The sequence below is a fragment of the Solanum stenotomum genome, chromosome 3 (assembly GCF_019186545.1).
Source record: "Solanum stenotomum isolate F172 chromosome 3, ASM1918654v1, whole genome shotgun sequence".
In the NCBI taxonomy this organism is placed as follows: Eukaryota; Viridiplantae; Streptophyta; class Magnoliopsida; order Solanales; family Solanaceae; genus Solanum; species Solanum stenotomum.
Genome location: NC_064284.1, coordinates 8100980 through 8118606, shown reverse-complemented (window position 1 = coordinate 8118606; position 17627 = coordinate 8100980). Strand labels below are relative to the sequence as shown.

Here is a 17627-nt window from a genome sequence, read left to right as displayed (position 1 = left end):
AAATGGTGGATTAAGTAGCCACTCTAAATTCTCGTTCCAAAATTAATTTCTCCGTACTTACCACTAACACTCTGTTTGGATCATTGTTACTCATTGTATTGTATTGTATCGTTACTATACCTACAACGTTTGTTTTGATTGTTACTTAAAATGTATTGTATTGTATTGTTAAATTTCGTTGTTACATAACAATGAAAATCCCTATTTTATGGAATAACCGATTTGGTGTGTTCCCATTGTTACTTAATTTCTTTTTCCAATTATATATTTACATAATATTTCAAAATACTATTTTACCCTTTAACTTATATTATTTAATTCTAGTCAAACCTCCTATCCTAGAATAATTAAGGAAATTTTAGTAAGTTTATAAATTACAATACAATACGATACAATCAAATTAAACAATTAAAATATTATTAAACAATAAAAAATAATACAATTTAGCCAAATATTGTATCTACCATACAATACAATATAATAAAGTACAATACAATACATTATGAAACAATCAAACAATGGATAACAATGATCCAACCATAGGGAAAGTTAGTACAGTAATTACTAAAGATATACGACACAAGTATATATACGACAGAAGGGAACCGCCAGAGCCCCGCAGAGTGTAGAAATCACGCCGTTGGCTTATATCGGCTCTCCGAGAGGCGAATTTTTCGAATCGACGATCACATTTATCAAAATCAAGGAAACTAGGGTTTATAATCTCTCCCCGTGTAATGCGCTAGCATCAACAGATATATAGGAAAATGGATAGCGACGAGGAAGATTTCGTGTTTTACGGAACACCTATAGAACGAGAGGAGGATGTCAGTAGCCGCAAGAAGAAGGCCATCGCTGAGGCCTCTGGCCAGTTGCGAACTCTTCCAGCATGGAAACAAGAGGTAAACAATTTCAAAATCAATGTCACGGGTTTGAAAATAGAAAAATTTCCGTTGGTTCATGTTCTTGAATTATTGATTCATGATTCCAATTGCTACTTACTTGAAAATACTGTTTCTTGAATTCTTTAGAAGTTAGAAAATACGAATTCTTATGTTTTAGACAAGAAGACATAGAATATGATGGATTAAGTTGCTTGTAAATACTGTTTCTTGAATTCTTTAGAAGTTAGAAAATACCGTTTCTTGAATTCTTTAGAAGTTAGAAGTCTATGTTTTAGACCATAAGACATAGAATATGATGGATTAAGGTGCTTGAAAATACTGTTTCTTGAATTCTTTAGAAGTTAGAAAATACTGTTTCTTGAGTTCTTTAGAAGTTAGAAGTCTATATTTTAGACAAGAGGACATCAAATATGATTGATTAAGTTGCTTGAAAGTACTGTTTCTTGAATTCTTTAGAAGTTAGAAGTCTATGTTTTAGATGAGAAGACATAGAATATGATGGATTAAGTTTCTTGAAGTTCTCCTGCTCGTTTCTTGTGTGAAATTAGTAGAATTTTAATGACGATGTAGCCTCGTTTGATGGACATTGCGAAGCACCTTTTTCCTTTGTTTGGTTGTCAATGTCATGTTGTCCTTGTTGAGTTTAAGGTAGTTTACATTGATACTATGAGAGAGTTGATAATTTGTTTTAACCTTTTGACGAAACATTAGTACTTTACTAATACATATAGCCCATTAAGCACCAGTCCCTGTAGATTGAAATGAGTGCTTGATCAAAGATTTTCATCCTTGGGAGCTATTTTTTTTATCTGCTTCTATTTGAATTTTTCACTTGTTAACGAAATTGATTCTCAGGTCACAGATGAAGAGGGACGGAGGAGATTTCATGGGGCATTTACTGGTGGTTTTTCCGCTGGATACTACAATACAGTTGGCTCGAAAGAGGGTAGAGTGTAACTTCCATTTTATTGTTCTGCTTCATTTCAGTGACGTTTTTCTTGATAATTTTATTTTCTACCTATTTATGTGAGATTCTTTATGAACCATCTATATCAATGTTGTAGGATGGACTCCACAGACATTTACATCATCTAGGAAAAACAGAGCTGAAGTCAAACAACAGTCTCTCTTTAACTTCTTGGATGATGATGAGAAAGCTGTATGCTCTCTTCCTTTCCTTTCTTCATAGATATAAGAATATAAATATGTTATACTATTTTTTGTATGAGTTACGCCCAAAGAAGTCAATCAATCCTCTGATGAAACATCAGCTTTTGGTTGGAGAAAATATGAAATAATCCGAGATGCTCTTCTCAGGATGCTTACTCACCTTTGTTATCAATTACTTCCTCATGCAAGGTTGGAGTTTTTACTTTAAGAGATATTTCCTGAAAGACGCACGATCTCCAGTATATACATCTAGTGTGTTTTCCTCTGCTGTTTCTTTTCCGAAAGCCACAATTCCAAGTTCACACTGTCTCTTCTATTTGAGCTGTGGAGTATGCTTGAACATATAAAAAAAGAAATTGCAGTTGAACTTGAGCTTTTGCAGAAAACATGATGTGATAGCCACTAATCTCAGAAACACTCACCGTATCTGCTGATTGATATTGCTTCAATTTATTGGTTAAATCAATCATTAAGCATTGCCTTTTTTTTTTCTTTCATTCACTGAAACATTACTTTCTATGAGGCCAGATTCCGTATGCATGTGCTGTGTATTTAATGGTTAAGTCCACTGGTGTATGATGCCATTTGCTATCGTCTTTTCATTTTGATGAGATCAATTTTTGTGAAAGCTATATAGAGCTCCCCTGTAATTTTTGTTATCAAAACTAACACAAAAGCTGGTACTATATTCTGTGACGCTATAGACGGTTGAGGAACCCAGACTGATAAAAAAGCAATTCATATTTGAATGACTGTTTGATGATTATTGCTTCTACATTTTGATTGAGGATGACGATGCTAAGGTGGTTTAGTTAGTAAACCACCCGAGCAGGTTATGTCCTAGTAGAGTAGTAGTGTAGAGCACTGGGCACTTGAATGACTATTGTGAAGCGTGCAAGTCAGTGTACTTTTCTCAAGTTCCCTTGTTTTCTGATATTTAATTGTTATTTTCTCTTAGTCATTGTTGTCAAGCTGATTCTAGTTCTGTGAATTCATCAAAGTGTTCATTTTGTAAATTATGTGGGAAGTTAAGAATGACATATTCGAGTTGAGCTGGTACTGATCATTCGTTCATATTCATTTCTGTTCCCTAGAAGCTTACTCTGGTTTTTTATATCGTAGGAAATGGAGGGTCGTCTAGGGACATCGATGCAGTATGATACGTTTGGATTTACTGCTGCTGAACTTGCTCGTAAACAAGCTGAAAAGGAGCAAAAGCAGAGGTGTTCTATTGTGCTTAGCTGCTTCTTATGTATAAAATTGTCAGTTTGTAGCTTAGACCTTAGCTGTTTTTTAACTTTTTGTCTTATGGCATTATGTGATTGTTATAATCTAAATATCATTACCTAATTGAGCTGCAACCCTGTTCCCTGCATCTTTTCTTTTACTGTTGAAGGATTTTATGCTCATTTTTCTACAAGGCATGTTCTTTAAAAACTATGATATATGTTTTTGTATCTTCCTGAACAATCTTGTGACTATAAAGTGAGCACTAATTGGGTGAGATAGTAAATGCATGACCTGAGACAACCTTAGAATCCTCTTGATGTACAAATATTATTCTGATTGATATACATAGTTGACATTTAGAATAGTTTTCTCGATGTACGAGGATTATAGCTGCACTTATTTTTTGTGCTTTTTTACACTGTCCATGCCAGACCTACCGCCTACCCTGTTCTACATGATTGAGTTAATTGTTTGTCTAATCTTCCTACTTTCTTTCATTAGTGTTAGTTGCAAATCGCTCGAGTAGATCTGGATTGAAGGAACCTTAGATGCTTAAATTCCATTATTGAACTATGAGTCAACTATTCTAGTTTCTCTTATCTTCACTTTTCATACTTTGAACATCTTGCTTGTATTGCAGGCCCTCTGCTATACCTGGACCAGTTCCGGACGAAGTGGTACTTCCAGTGACAGAGTCCATTGGTCTGATTCTATGTACACTGAAAAGTACATTTTTGTGAAGAGAATAATTTCTCACTATGTTATTCTTATTTTTTGGGCAGGGCTCACATTACTGCAGAAAATGGGATGGAGGCGTGGCCGCTCAATTAACAGCTCACATACTGATTCACTATATAGTATGCACGTACCCTAATGTCATGCTTAGTCTGCTGGATATTGTTAATGACTTATTGTACTATGCATTACCTGGCAAGAAAAGAAATTTTGTCAATGGACTTAATTAGACACAGTTTTTAAACTAGTTGAAGAAAAGCTTTATGGCTGGACAAATCATTCTTGAATTTCTACTAGTTTTGCAGAGTGCTTTACCTTGTTCATAGAGAATGCATTTTTTTTTTTTACTCCGGTAGAACTGTTGGGTAGATGGTTGGACATTGAAAATATATATAATCCAATCAGTTCTCGACAGGTGCCAGAAGCAAACATCTTGGAGTTGACAAATGGACTTACTAGACACATTTTGCATTAGTTCAAGAAAACTATTTAGACTGGAAGTCTGAACTCAGAATTATTTCCGTTGATCTTTGAGAGTTAATTTGATGATGCCTTAACATTTCCCATGCACATCTCTTGGACATATTTGGCATCTACAAATACCCTCAGAGAGAATTGAGTCTGCCTTTTAGAAGCTATCATTTTAGGACTTTGTTCTTGGCGTAATTTTTTTTGTTCTTAGTGTTTTATAATCGGTTAAGAAAAAAGTTTCAAGAATTTTGAAACTAAACATTTAGTTTTCATCCTTTATAACTATGAATGAATTTGTTGCTATCAATCTATTCTATAAACATGTTTCTCTTTCTAATTGGCAGATGCTAAGAGAGAGGCAAGAAAAGCTTTTCTTGCATTTTCTTTTGCTGATGTGGACGGACAACCTTTGGACTCTGGGCTAGCTGAAGATGCTGCTGACACTATCGTGGATCTACCAACTGATGATGGGAACCAGTTTTCTAAAAGCACACCGGTGTGAACTGTTGCTTTATTTCTTCAAGGCTTTTCTTTGTCATCTGGGGCTTTATATTTTCTCTGTTTCATTTTTCGGAAGTAAACAGCTCCACTTCTTATTACTTGCATTTCATCTTCATGGCAGTGCTTCATTTGGTCTATTGTTATGAGACCATAAAACTGGGATGGCGAGTGTGAGTGGAGAACTGTTGGGTTTTTAGCTATCCTTTCTCTTTTTGAGTGATGCAGTGGGTTGCTACCAAACCACTCTGTTGGTTACTTTAAAATCCCTTTATTTTAGTTTTTCTTTCCTTTTCAACTAGAACAATGCCTGGTTGACTATAGTGAACCTTTGATTGTATGATTGCTCAAATTCATTCAGTTCACCTTTTATCGGGTGAGAGAAGGGAATGTCAATGGTTGTGGTTACCCCTAAATAACTAATTTTGTATGGACTCTTATGCTTTTTCCGATGTGTGTGTGGGGGGGGACCTAATTTATATGAATAGTCTTACATCTTCTACGAACATGTGGAGGGATTTTGGTCGACAAAATACTAACTAATTGGGTGTATTTTCTGATCTAATAACATGGGCAGACATAGTTCTTCTGCCAGACATCTTGTTCATAGTAAAATAATTTGTTCCCACAGAACATTAAGAGTTAAAGGAGAATAAAAAAGGTATACTCTATAGACAGCATTGTAAGATAAACTCAATTAAAGATTTAAACGATGCAGACAGGCTTGCGGAGGTCAGTTAATCCAAGAACAGTTTCTGTTATGCCATTCAATGCCGAGAAATTCTCTTTCCCAATATATTCCTGTCAGAATCGATAAAGATAAAATGGGATTCTCCATTTGGGTTTGATGCATTTATTCCAATTACATGGTTATACACGGGTTCAGAAGTTTTTCATTTGCTTGCACTTCCTTTTTCTTTTCGAAACAAAAAATAGTGATTTTGTATCCTTGCACAAACTTCCATCTCTATCTCCGTTTAATCCTTTTGCTTTAATGCGCTGGTTCCCTAATAATTCCTACTTGTTTCCTTACCTCTTTAGGTTTATTTGCTTAATCCAAAGCAAGATTTGCATGGTTTAGGCTATGATCCTTACAAAAATGCTCCTGAGTTCAGAGGTACTTAATGTCTCAGTAATAGAGAAAATGTTAACTGACTTGTCCTTATTGAAATATGTGTAACTAAACTGTCACACATTGTCTGTGAATAAGTGCATTGCTTCTATTTTTTCTTCAGAAAAGAAGAGATCACGACTATCTAATAGTAGGGAAACGGGGCAACAAGATAGAGTCTTGAAGGACAGCCTTTTTGGTTTCAAATGTAAGATTTACCCTTCATGTTTTCAGATTTTAGCTTGCTGTCCATTTAGTACCTCTTACCTTCTTTCAAAGACTGCAAACTTTACCCCTCATGTTTCAGATTTAAGTTTGCTTTCCATTTAGTACCTCTTAATTCTCATCTTCTTTCAAAGACTGCATTACCGATGTTGGCTCTTTAGCTATTTGGGTTGCTTTTATCAGCAGGAAGAGTTGCTCCTGGATTTGGTGTTGGGGCTCTTGAAGATCTTGATGTTGAAGATGAAGATGTGTATGCATCAGGTTATATCTTTTCCTTTTGGCTGTAAATCCAATCCAATTATTATAAATACACAAATACCAGTCAGTTTCTTTTGTTTATATGTACAAGTACCAGTCAATCAGTTAGCAGTATGGATTACAGATATTCCTGTTGTTCCTTCTTTAGTTCTTCTCTTATCAGGACAACACCATAGTTTTCCCCTGTGTCTTTTTTTTTGTTCACGGCAGAAATTTTGGTGCTGTGTTATGCTTATACCAATCACCACCACTAAGTTTATGCTCATTGACTGGCACGGGGAAGTGGGGAGGCAGTAGCGGGGTTGGTGAGCAGAAAGTATGGAATAGGATAATTGAGGCATAATGAATTTGAAATTTATATGTTGTCAATATGGGATTCTGTTTGTGCAAAATGCACAAGCAAATTCTATGAAAGTCCATTCATAGGAGCAATTTGTGCCCCTTTTTGGAGCTCAAGTTTGGGTTGTGTTTGCAGAGAACATCTTCACTACTTGGACTTTTCAAGAAAGTAGTAGTCCCCTTAAATTAGAGGTTACAGCTTCATTTTGCCATCATATGAGAGAAAGAAATGCTAGTGTCTTTGAATACAAGATGGACATGTAGTCAATCTTAAACTCTAAAGTATGTTCTAGCTTAGCTTTGGTGCGATAAAGCTACTCACATTTGTTTTAGAGTTGGATGCTATGGTTGACTTTCTTAGTTCTTTACCTACACTATAAAGTTCCCTTTTTATGTACTTTGCCTCGACATTTTCTTAATGTTGGGATCCGTTGTCTCCTCTTTATTTATCAAAAACTTCATTTGACCATCCTGGATCACCAATATTTTTGTCCCTTCTCTCAAGTATACTTTTCATGAATAAAGTTCCCTTTTTGTGTACTTTGCCTCGACATTTTCTTAACGTTGGGATCCGTTGTCTCCTTATTATTTATCAAAAACTTCATTTGACCATCCTGGATCACCAGTATTTTTGTTCCTTCTCTCAAGTATACCTTTCATGAATAAAGTTCCGTGTTGTCCTATTAAATGCTCCTTTGATTCAGTTTGAGGTTAGACAATTGCAGAATATGAGAGTTCTTCTTTTCTTCTAACTTTTGTTGCTCTTGTAACCTTGCATTGCCCCCCTCCAGCTGTTATTGGTGTGGAAGTAGGGGTTCTGCATGAAAGTTTCTTATCTTGACTAGTATTTCTCACCAGGTTATGACTTTGAAGAGACTTATGTTGAAGAAGTTGAAGAGCCTTCAAGACCAAAGGCGGAGAATCTGAAAATGTTGGACAGGAAGGCACATGATGTTCTACCTGGTTTTAGTGCTGCTTCAAAATCCGACTATCAGCTGGAAAGGTATTCTCATGACACTAATTCTTTTACTGAAAGTAACACAAGCTGTTGGTATCTTTTCCATTTTTCACCATATGCTTTTGTCACTGCACCTGCTTTAGAGCAATGAAGTCTGGTAAATAAAAAACCATATGTGGCCTAGGTATAGAAATCTATAGCTACAACCCCTGTTTTCTGTCTGGATTTGTCAATTCTAGCACTAGACCATGCAGATAAACAAGTCCTGAGGGAGGAATGCATTAAACAGGGATGTTGAGCAGAAAACTGAAGATGTGCTACAAGTCTCGAAAGTTGGCCATGACACCACGGCAGGTCATAAAAAAAAAGTGTCTTGGTAGTTCCATTATGGATGAGGATGCCTTTTATTTTTTTAATAAGGGATGAAGATGCATGCTCTGAATTAGAACTCCGCCTATTTGATGAAAATGAGACTTCTCTAGAATGCTTTGTACGTACACCCAAGGGTATGACCTATTAATCAATGATGTGACGAAACCTTGGAGACCATGGTTCAATCTCAGCGAAAGTGATTTCTTCCCATTTGCCTAAGCGTTAGTGGACAAAGTTGCTAGTATTTGCCTTAGTAGCTGGTGGAATAGTCGAGGTATGCTCAAGCTGGCCAAACACCACCATTATTTTTAAAAAAAGGGAGAATGTTTTGTACACCTTTCATTGGATGTAATTGAGCTAATCAAACCTAAGGTGGATTTTTAAGATGAGAGACCTGTAAGCATGGTAAAGGCCAGATGTTTATATGTCAGAAATGTAGGAATCCTTGCTGCTTCAGCACCAAAAGACAGTATTGCCTAGAGGGGAAGTTATAATTCACTGATAAGATAAGTCTTTATAAAATTCCTAACACCCTTTTGGTTTTTCAAATGTCTTTTGGCTCTACGATAAGGGTCATCACGTAGCTTTTCTTGTGGTCATGAAGGATTTGATGAATGCTTCTCCTTAGCTGCATCTACTTTAGAACTGCCATTTTTCTAGATGTGATCAAGGAATTATGAGGTAACTAGTACGTGCTTCTACTGCATGTAGAATAAAGTTTGTTTCATGTGTTCTAGAAATTGGTTCTTTTTAGGTGTATGGTTGTATAGGATAAAAACATTAACTTCGATTTTATTTTCACTCTAACTCAATTTATTCTACTATGTTAACAGATTCGATTCTCCAGTGATACCACAGAATTTTGTTCCCCATCATAAGTTTGCAGCTCCCCTTGAATCCGATAACAAAGCTCCTAGTCTTCCTCCTCCTGTTGTTCCTCCCCCGGAGGACAATAATCTTAGAATATTGATTGAAGGGTTGGCAACATTAGTAGCTCGTTCTGGTAAATTACTTGAGGATCTTTCCAGAGAAAAAAATCAGTTCAACCCTCTATTTGGTTTCCTGAATGGAGGAAAAGGTCATGAATATTACTCAAGGAAACTTTGGGAGGAGAGACATAAACGTAATGATCAAGGCAAACAACAGTGGGATGCAAAAATGTCTCAGAAAGTGCAGAAGATGACAGCAGAAAGCCGTGGCCAGATATTAGGGGAGAAGCCTATTGAAAGAAGCTTGAGAGTTGCAAATTCCTCTGGTATATCTGCTGATGCAATCAATTTGACGTCCAATCTTTCAGATACATTCACCAAACCTGTGTCAATTGTAAGTAGTTTAGTACTCAGTAACTTTAAGTCTAGCTTGATATTCATTTTAGGCTGAATAAATTTTAGGATGTATCATGTGCTAAGTTGGCACCTCGTTAAGTCAACTTTGGTAGGGGTTAGTCCTGGTAGTGTCTTACTGCTTGATGCTTCTGTGTTCATGAATGGGAGCCAGCTCTTTTTTTCCTTTTGGGCTTTAATTGTTTGGCTCAATTTTTAGTTGAAAATTGATATTTTATGTATAAGTACCAAAATTGGCCACTCTTTCTCCTAGTTGAAAATTTTCTTGTTCATATATCGAGCTGTGTTCAGATTTGGTGCAGAGTAACTAGCTAATTAGTGTTTAAAGTCTTAAAAATGCTTTAGAGGTTAGAAAGAAATACTTTAATTAGTTTTTGCCATCATATGTTGCAATTGTTTTTGGTCTTTGTTGATTCTGAACTTCTGTCTCCAGAATGAACTTCTTGAATCTGCAAAACCTTTTCAAGACGATCCTGCTAAGCAGGAAAGGTTCGAGCAGTTTCTGAAGGAGAAATATCATGGTGGTCTTCGCCCTAAAGACGGTAGTGGAGCAAGTAATATGTCTGAAGCTGCCCGTGCTCGCGAAAGATTAGAATTTGAGTCTGTAGCTGAGACAATAAATAAAGGAAACCATGGAAAAGAAAGTGTTCCACCTAGTGAGTTGTTCTCAAGTATGTTATCTACTGCAGGATTGCAATTCACTTCTGGAGCGGCAGAGGTATGTACATTATCCAACTCCTGAGTGAACATTCATAAGTTGGCAGTTTCGTCCTGTTTTCTAACTGCTGTTTTGCAGCTAGCTAAATTTGGTCAAGATGATGGCTTAGCGGCAACAAATATGTACCCAAAACGGGAGGAGTTTCAGTGGAGACCTTCATCTATTCTGTGCAAGCGCTTTGATCTTATTGACCCTTATATGGGCAAGGTACCAACAAGTACTGTATATTTCATGATTGTTATGTGTCAATCTGCCAAATCATACTTCTATATTTCTATCAAACTCAAGCCTTCTGCTATCTCGTGGAGAAGTTGCAGCTGTTGAAGTCATTTAACTTCTTGGTTTTATGAGAATTCAGTTGGGCTTCTGTTAATTGAAAGGACAGTTGAGAGAGATGTGATTGTGAGCAGGTTTCTCTCTTTTTTTTTTTTTTTTTTTCTTTTAATGTCATTGTAATAGACAGTCTAGAATGTAGGAATTTTCTAATTTCTTCTCTTAAGTGATCCAAACAGTATTAGGTTAGTCACTGGAATTTAACGGACTGAATGAATTTAGGCTTTATATTATGATATACCTCTGTACTTAATAAATCTAGGAAAATGAAGGTGTCTCCTCGTTCTCCCTAGAAAGTTGCTTCCTAGTAAAATCATTCCCTTTGATGGATCCGGTAAGAAACAAGGGAGTCGTATATTTTCCACAGGAAATTTACCTTGTAACCTTTTTCCTAAAACTTATTCTTCTTCTTTCAAAATGCCTTATTTCTATATTTGCTTTCAGTACCTCTTAATTGCTTTCTTCTATGGGATCTGATTTTAGGCTTTGACATGGCATTCTTTCACCGAGAATGATGAGAAAGTGATGGGAAATACGCGATTACACTGAAATTTTCATCCAAGACGTCAAAATAGAAATACACTATAATAATCCTTTGTCATCAGGCACTGCTACCTCTTACCACCTGACCTCCACAGCGTACATCCCGACTGTCACTGTCCTGCTCCAACTTGAATTGGATGGCACGTACTGCTGAAAAATACCATAACTTAGATCCAAAGGTTGCCTTTACAAAAGTTAGAAATTGCCATTTTATTGAATGCATTATCTGATTTTTTTTCTGGGGGGAAGAGAAGAGCTCTAGGTCAAGCCTCTTATTCTATTGGGTCTACCTGTCGGACGGGTAGCAAGAAAGAAGTCTCATTGTTCGTCGAAAGTATAGTAAACTGTCAGATGTTAACACACAATTCAACGAAATAGCATGTACCTAGATTTGTTGATCCAGGATAAATCCAAGACTTATTCAATTGGGGGTGAGGGGGATAGGGATGAGGGAGGCCTTAGCTATTAGAATCAAATTTTCTACTGCGGCTGCTAGATGCTTCAGAGATACAAGCAATATCAGTCACATTTTCTGCTTAGTGATGATTCACACTCCAAAGGATTGTTGAATCATGTTATAAGCAGCAGCAGACATGAGATGTTACACCTTTTCTATATTTGTGTCATATTTATGCTTCAAATGTATCACTTTTTCTTGTCTATGGCGATCTACTTTGCCAGATTGAAAGGAATGGCACAAGATCCTCCTTCAAAAACCATGACAATTGGTTCTTAGTTGGTTAGAAGGGAGAAAGAGAACACATAAGGGCAGGCAAGTTTGCACCAGGTGATTTGGAATGATGGAGATCGGTGGGTGGTGTCAACCTTGAAGGTTGGATCTTAAGATGATGTGCTTGAGGGATGGAGAGAGATTTGGTTGGATTGTGGGTGGTTGGGGGTTACAGGTGTGTTGCAGAATGTTAGTAGAGTGCAATTCAAACATAGTTGGGGATGACCAATAGAAATGGTTCTATTGGAATCAGCAGCCATCCAGTCTGTCATTATGATACATTTCAGCATGTCTAACTTGTCACCTTCTTTGCATACAAGCTGGCTAGTGCCCAATGGGTTTTCAAAGTTCTCCTTTTTCTCTCTTGAGTTTTCAGGCTTTTAGTATGAAATCGAAGGCTGAGGCGAAGAATGAATGACAAAGTGTTGCCTGTTGAAGTATGTGAATTTCTCCAACAATCAACTGCACCACTAACACTTTCTTAGCTCTCCTTGCAGATGCTTTTTGACTGTAGAATTTTAACAGGGAAGAGTAAAATTTTAGAGCCAACGTTTGAAGTGGCACTAGTGGACTAGGTTAGGGAAGGAGATATCATCACCATTGTAAATCTTAAAACAGTTTTAAGGGAGAGAATATGGTAACAAAAAATCAGTATTATGAGTAATCAGTAATATGAGTGACACAACAACAACATACCTAGTGAAATCTCACACATGGGGTTTGGGTGGGTAGAATGTGTGCAGACTTTACCAATACCTCGTGGAGGTAGAGAGGTTGTTGCCAAAAGACCCTCAGTTCAAGTGCAACAAATCCAGGTACAAGGAAGGAGACAATGAAGAAAATAAAGCAAGCAACAACAAAATAGTGCGTAATGGAAACACACTAAACAACATACTAATTATTGTAAACAATAATAAACACCGAGAAATATCAAAAACCTGAACTACAATAATACAACTAGTACAATTAGGTAATGTGAGTGAAAATTAAATAGAAAAGAGTTGTTTAGGGGAAGGGGAGGGGGGGGGGGGGGGAAGGAACAAGAGTATACCCTGACAGGGAACAAATCAGGAAATTTTGGAATTTCATGGTTTTCTAGAACCTTGAGATGTTAGTTTTGAATTCTCTTGACGCTTGTTTGTCACTTAGCTTGGGTTAGCTCTTCTGCTAGAGTGTTAAGCATTGGTGTAGAATGTAAGATGTGTTGAGTTCTTAAGCTAGTTATTGTCCTGTTAGTAATTGTCTCATGTGGTGTAAAAAATCTATGATTTTGGTAGAAACATAAGTAGCTTTTGTCTACCGGTCAAAGTTTCTGTTTAGTTTTGTTATGCATGTTTCTTCTAGTGAATTGTGACTGGCAGCAGCGTTAGTCCTATTTTAAGTGAATTATTTGGCAGGACGATGCCTTTTTCCTATGACAATTTAGACAGGACTCTGCCTGTTTTCTCTTGGACCGTTCTGGCAGCATGATGCCTCTCTTTAGCCTGTAGTCCTGCCATTCTTTTGGAGACTCTTCCTACCTTTGTCTGACAAGTTTTCTGTATGGCCAATTTACTATTCTCTCAAGTGTTTTAACATTGTTGCTGTAGCTGAATAAGCAGATTCAATTTTGGGATCCTTCCTTGAGTTTGAGGGGCCTGTTACATTGTTAGTATTAGTGTTTGCCGTTCTCTTTTTTTTTGATAAGGTAAATAATTTGAAGTTCCCATATGCAAGTAGTGTACCAAAATGTAGAGAAACCTAAACCACAATATGGTTCTCTACAAAAGTCACCCAATCATCTATATAAACAAGGGTCTGATGGGTATACCAAAAAAGAAATTAGAGACAGGAGGCTACTCCTCACATGTACAAATTAGAAGCGTTAAGTTCTTAAATTGGATATTGTCCTTGTTACATGTAGTGTGTTTGACATCTATAAATAGGTGAATCATATTTATCTACTTTTGAAGTTCATTAATGCATTTCTTCAGTCATTTCTCTTTGCTTCTGTTGCATATCCGTCAAGGTTGACGGAGCTCCATCTTGTATTTATGCAGCCACCCCCAGCTCCACGTGCAAGGAGCAAATTGGACTCACTTATATATTTGCCTGAGTCTGTCAAAGCTCCAAAGCTTGAAGATGATGTTTCTGGGGGTAGAAGGCAATTCTCTCTCCAGGAAGGCTGTATAGAAAAAGGAAAAGAAATAGCTGACCAGGAAATTGAGGTTGATGCAGAACCTGAAAATATTGAAAGGCCTGTTGATTTGTACAAGGTATTTAGTCTCTTATTGTTCAAATCAGTTGTTAAAGTATACAGTTCCTTATTAGAGGAGAGTGTTCTTGCTAAGTTCTCTCTTATTTGGACCATCATGTTCATAATATAGATTTTGCTGCTCCATCTTTGTTCTAATTGATCACTTTTTGTATCAAGGACAGCAATAGTATCTCTATTATGTGTTGCTTGTAATTGTTCTTTGTCACGTCAAGGTTACAAACTAGTGCATTAGATTACTTGGTATTTTTACGGAGGTCAAAAGGGACAGATGTGTGGAAGGTTTCTTCTCTCTTGGTATTTTTACGGAGGTCAAAAGGGATAGATGTGTGGAAGGTTTCTTCTCTTATTCTTTTTGGTTGATGTATAGATGGGGTGGGTTATTTCCTTCCCTATTTGTAGTTCATGGATGGGTGCAGTGGCAGTGGTTTGTTACTTTCTGATTTTCCATTTTTCCATGGAATTCCTCCCTGCTTTTATGTATCAATTTGGATAACCTCATTACCTGAGTTAGTGTTAGGGTTAGTTGGTTTAGTTTCTTAGTGCCTCACCTTAAAGGCCATCCCACCACCTATTGAGGGATAGTTTTTATTGATGTTAACTATTTGAAAAAGTAGTTGAATATGCAACTGTATTAGTGTTGTTTCAAGGAGATAATTTTTTTCTTCACTTCTGTTTTCTTGTTCCCTGTTGTGGCAGTTGGATGGGTTTCTGGTGCTCGGTAGATATTCTAAGAACAATCTGTTGATGAAAGAGTAGTATGAATTCATTTCTCTAATGTGCTATGCTTTATTTGCATAAAAGCTTACAACTTTTGTATTGGTTAATATTCATCTGTAGGCTATTTTCTCTGATGATTCGGATGATGAAGCGGAAACTAGCAATCAGGATGTCACAGAGGATTCACAAACGAAGGTTGAAGCTGTTAATACAACTTTAAATCGATTAATAGCTGGTGACTTTTTGGAGTCATTGGGTAAAGAACTAGGTTTGGAGGTTCCCACCGATATGCCTCTCCCAGATAACAAAACAAGTAATCCAGCTATAAAGGACAATGTTCCGTTAGATGTGAGAGCAAAGAGCATTAACCAAGATCCGATATTGGCAGTAGGAAATAATAATCAGAACATCGCTCAACAAGGTATATTTTCTAGAGAAGGAACTGTGGATATGAACTCTCGGAAAAACGGTGGCAGAGGAACTGAAACTGAAAGCTACAGGAATGGTATTGATAAGAATAAGTTTGAAGCGGAAGGTAGAATACATGCAAAAGCAAAAGGAGATCAGTACCGAAATAGGAACAGCAGTTCATCAGAGGATGAAACCGATAGCAAGCGAAAGCGACCTCACAGAAGCAGCAGTCTAGATGCTTCTTCTGATTCATCCGAGGGTTACAAAGACCGTCGTTCAAGGTCAAGGAAGAAAAAATCATCTCAGGAGAAGAGTAGTAGTAGTAAAAGGCACTCAAAGCACCATAAGCATAGAAGGAGAGACTCACGAAGTCCTAGTAGACATTCCCGTCATGGTTCAGAAAAAGACCACAGAGAAGCCAAGAGAGAGAAGCGTAAATACAAGGACTGAAACATTTCTAATATATGACCTATTTGAAATGGGTCTAAGGATACTTGAAACTACTGCTGATTGAATATCTATGATGTCTCAGATAAATGGTTAGTTACTGCTGGAACAGCTCATGCTTCTTGGTTTTACTACTATGGTGCCCTTTTGAGTGCTATGCGTAGAGCTCTTTCTCTTTGGTCAATCTATGGGTGCAAGAGGCTGGATTCTGAAGTTCTCACTAGGAACATCCTTTTGACTTGCAAGATATGATATTGGTTCGGTCTGTTTTCCAGCATATTCCACTGATCAAACTTTTGATTGTAGCAGTTGAATAATGGTATGGCTGGTCTTATTTTTGTTTCATGCTTTACGTTAAAAAAATATTTTATGTCGAAGCATTCCAGCTAATTTCTTTATGAGGTCTTGGGAATTTGTTATGTATGTTTGTATGTGATTCCCTATTTAATACACGATTTAAGATGGTTTATCTGTTCATTTTTTCAATACTCCTTTTCCTTTAAGGAAATCCCGCACTGGAAACATCAAATGTATGTGATTTCCCTTTATGCAATTTGAAGTTTAGATTGTTTAGCTGATGCCTGCATTTTCTATCCTTTTAAATGAAAAGTGCCTTTGGAATGATGATTATGGAGTAATCCATCTGATTTCAAACTTGATGCGTTACAAGAAAGTACAATGATTTTTTATTTTTTTTGACTAAATAGGCAATAAGATAGTATAATGATTGACCTTAGGCTGGAGTCCCTTGTACTATGATTTGCTGCTATTAGTCTTTCTATAACATGACAACCTGTTATCATTTTCTAATAATTAATCTCACCTGCTGTGCTTGTATACTCCTATTGGTGGGTAATGAACTGTGAAACTGACTTGATTATTTTAATTGGAAAGCCTTGGTGGGGTTTCCAGTAATCGGAAGTTAGTCACCAAATTTTGTATCTTATATTTGCGTTAGCAAGATGATGAAGATTGAAGTAATCGGAGTCCGAAGATGATCGATCCCCTGTATTGTCTTGCCCTGTGAATTAGATAAGCTGACTGCTCTACGCAGGAAGTTTTGTGAAATTTGAGGGAAAGGAAAACAAAGTCTAAAATATACATTGATATGCAGAAAATTATGATATTTGTACAGCTGAGCTGATTGATTGATAAAAATAATGGAGTAATGAACAAATCGACCTTAGTTCATAAGACTATAAAATAGGAACTCCAAGAAATTCTGCCGCAGACCTAGCCATTACAGTTGCAAATTCATTAAAACTAATAACACCATCTCCATCAACATCAGCCTCTTTGATCATCTCAGTTAGTTCGCGATACGACAATGGCTGACCCATTTTAGCCATTGATCCTGCCAGCTTCGCCAACGTAATGTACCCATTTCCATCGCGATCAAACGATCGAAAAACTTCCAAAAGCTGTCCCTTATTTACCAAAACTTCTCCATTAATAAAATCAGGCGTAATTGCATTGACAAGTTCATCAAATTCCACAGACCCATTTCCATTAGAATCCATTTTGGCAAATAGAACATGGATTTGGTCCCCATTGGGCTTTAGCCCTAATGAACGTAATAGTGCGGCGAACTCTAAATGAGTAAGGCTACCATCATTGTCCATGTCAAATCTTGAAAATATATTCCTTAATTGGTCAAGTTGATCAACGTGAAGCCTTGACATTATTTGTTTTCCTCTTTTGTTCATTGTTTTTTGGTTATATATATATGTTTTTGGTGTAATTATTACAAGAAACGAAAAAGAAAGGAGATAAAAATAGAAAGAGAGAAAAATTGGTGTCTCGGTGATGAGAGAACTGTTGAAGAGAGAGAGATGAGTCACTCTATAATTTGGATT

At 36.7% G+C, this 17627-nt stretch overlaps 2 protein-coding genes across 3 annotated transcripts; one reads left to right on the top strand and one right to left on the bottom strand.

Annotated features, from left to right (window-relative positions):
- The first annotated feature begins 605 nt into the window (after positions 1 to 605).
- On the top strand, positions 606 to 16344 carry LOC125858133 (G patch domain-containing protein TGH). 2 transcript variants are annotated; one of them, XR_007445716.1, is made up of 17 exons: positions 614 to 902; positions 1761 to 1851; positions 1970 to 2064; positions 3198 to 3298; positions 3946 to 4007; positions 4088 to 4162; positions 4856 to 5007; positions 6051 to 6126; positions 6245 to 6328; positions 6529 to 6606; positions 7801 to 7945; positions 9106 to 9595; positions 10049 to 10333; positions 10412 to 10540; positions 13979 to 14194; positions 15034 to 16033; positions 16174 to 16344. XR_007445716.1 is itself a non-coding variant. In XM_049537818.1 (16 exons), exons 1-16 carry the CDS (start codon positions 768 to 770, stop codon positions 15772 to 15774), a joined length of 2955 nt encoding a protein of 984 aa, XP_049393775.1. In that variant the 5' UTR covers positions 606 to 767; the 3' UTR covers positions 15775 to 16344. The 2 variants fall into 2 exon arrangements, 1 of the variants encoding a protein (XP_049393775.1); XM_049537818.1 differs by having other exon boundaries at positions 606 to 902; positions 15034 to 16344.
- A 164-nt stretch (positions 16345 to 16508) lies between these two features.
- LOC125859875 (probable calcium-binding protein CML15) lies at positions 16509 to 17627 on the bottom strand. Its single transcript, XM_049539722.1, has one exon. It carries the CDS (start codon positions 17475 to 17477, stop codon positions 16968 to 16970), a length of 510 nt encoding a protein of 169 aa, XP_049395679.1. The 5' UTR covers positions 17478 to 17627; the 3' UTR covers positions 16509 to 16967.

Bases quoted from the DNA above. Each gene is read 5' to 3' on its own strand.
- LOC125858133 (XM_049537818.1), top strand. From the start codon at position 768: ATGGATAGCGACGAGGAAGATTTCGTGTTTTACGGAACACCTATAGAA. The intron at 1,852-1,969 runs GTAGAGTGTAAC...TCAATGTTGTAG, and splicing joins TACAGTTGGCTCGAAAGAGG to GATGGACTCCACAGACATTT. The intron at 7,946-9,105 runs GTATTCTCATGA...CTATGTTAACAG, and splicing joins TCCGACTATCAGCTGGAAAG to ATTCGATTCTCCAGTGATAC.
- LOC125859875 (XM_049539722.1), bottom strand. From the start codon at position 17,477: ATGAACAAAAGAGGAAAACAAATAATGTCAAGGCTTCACGTTGATCAA.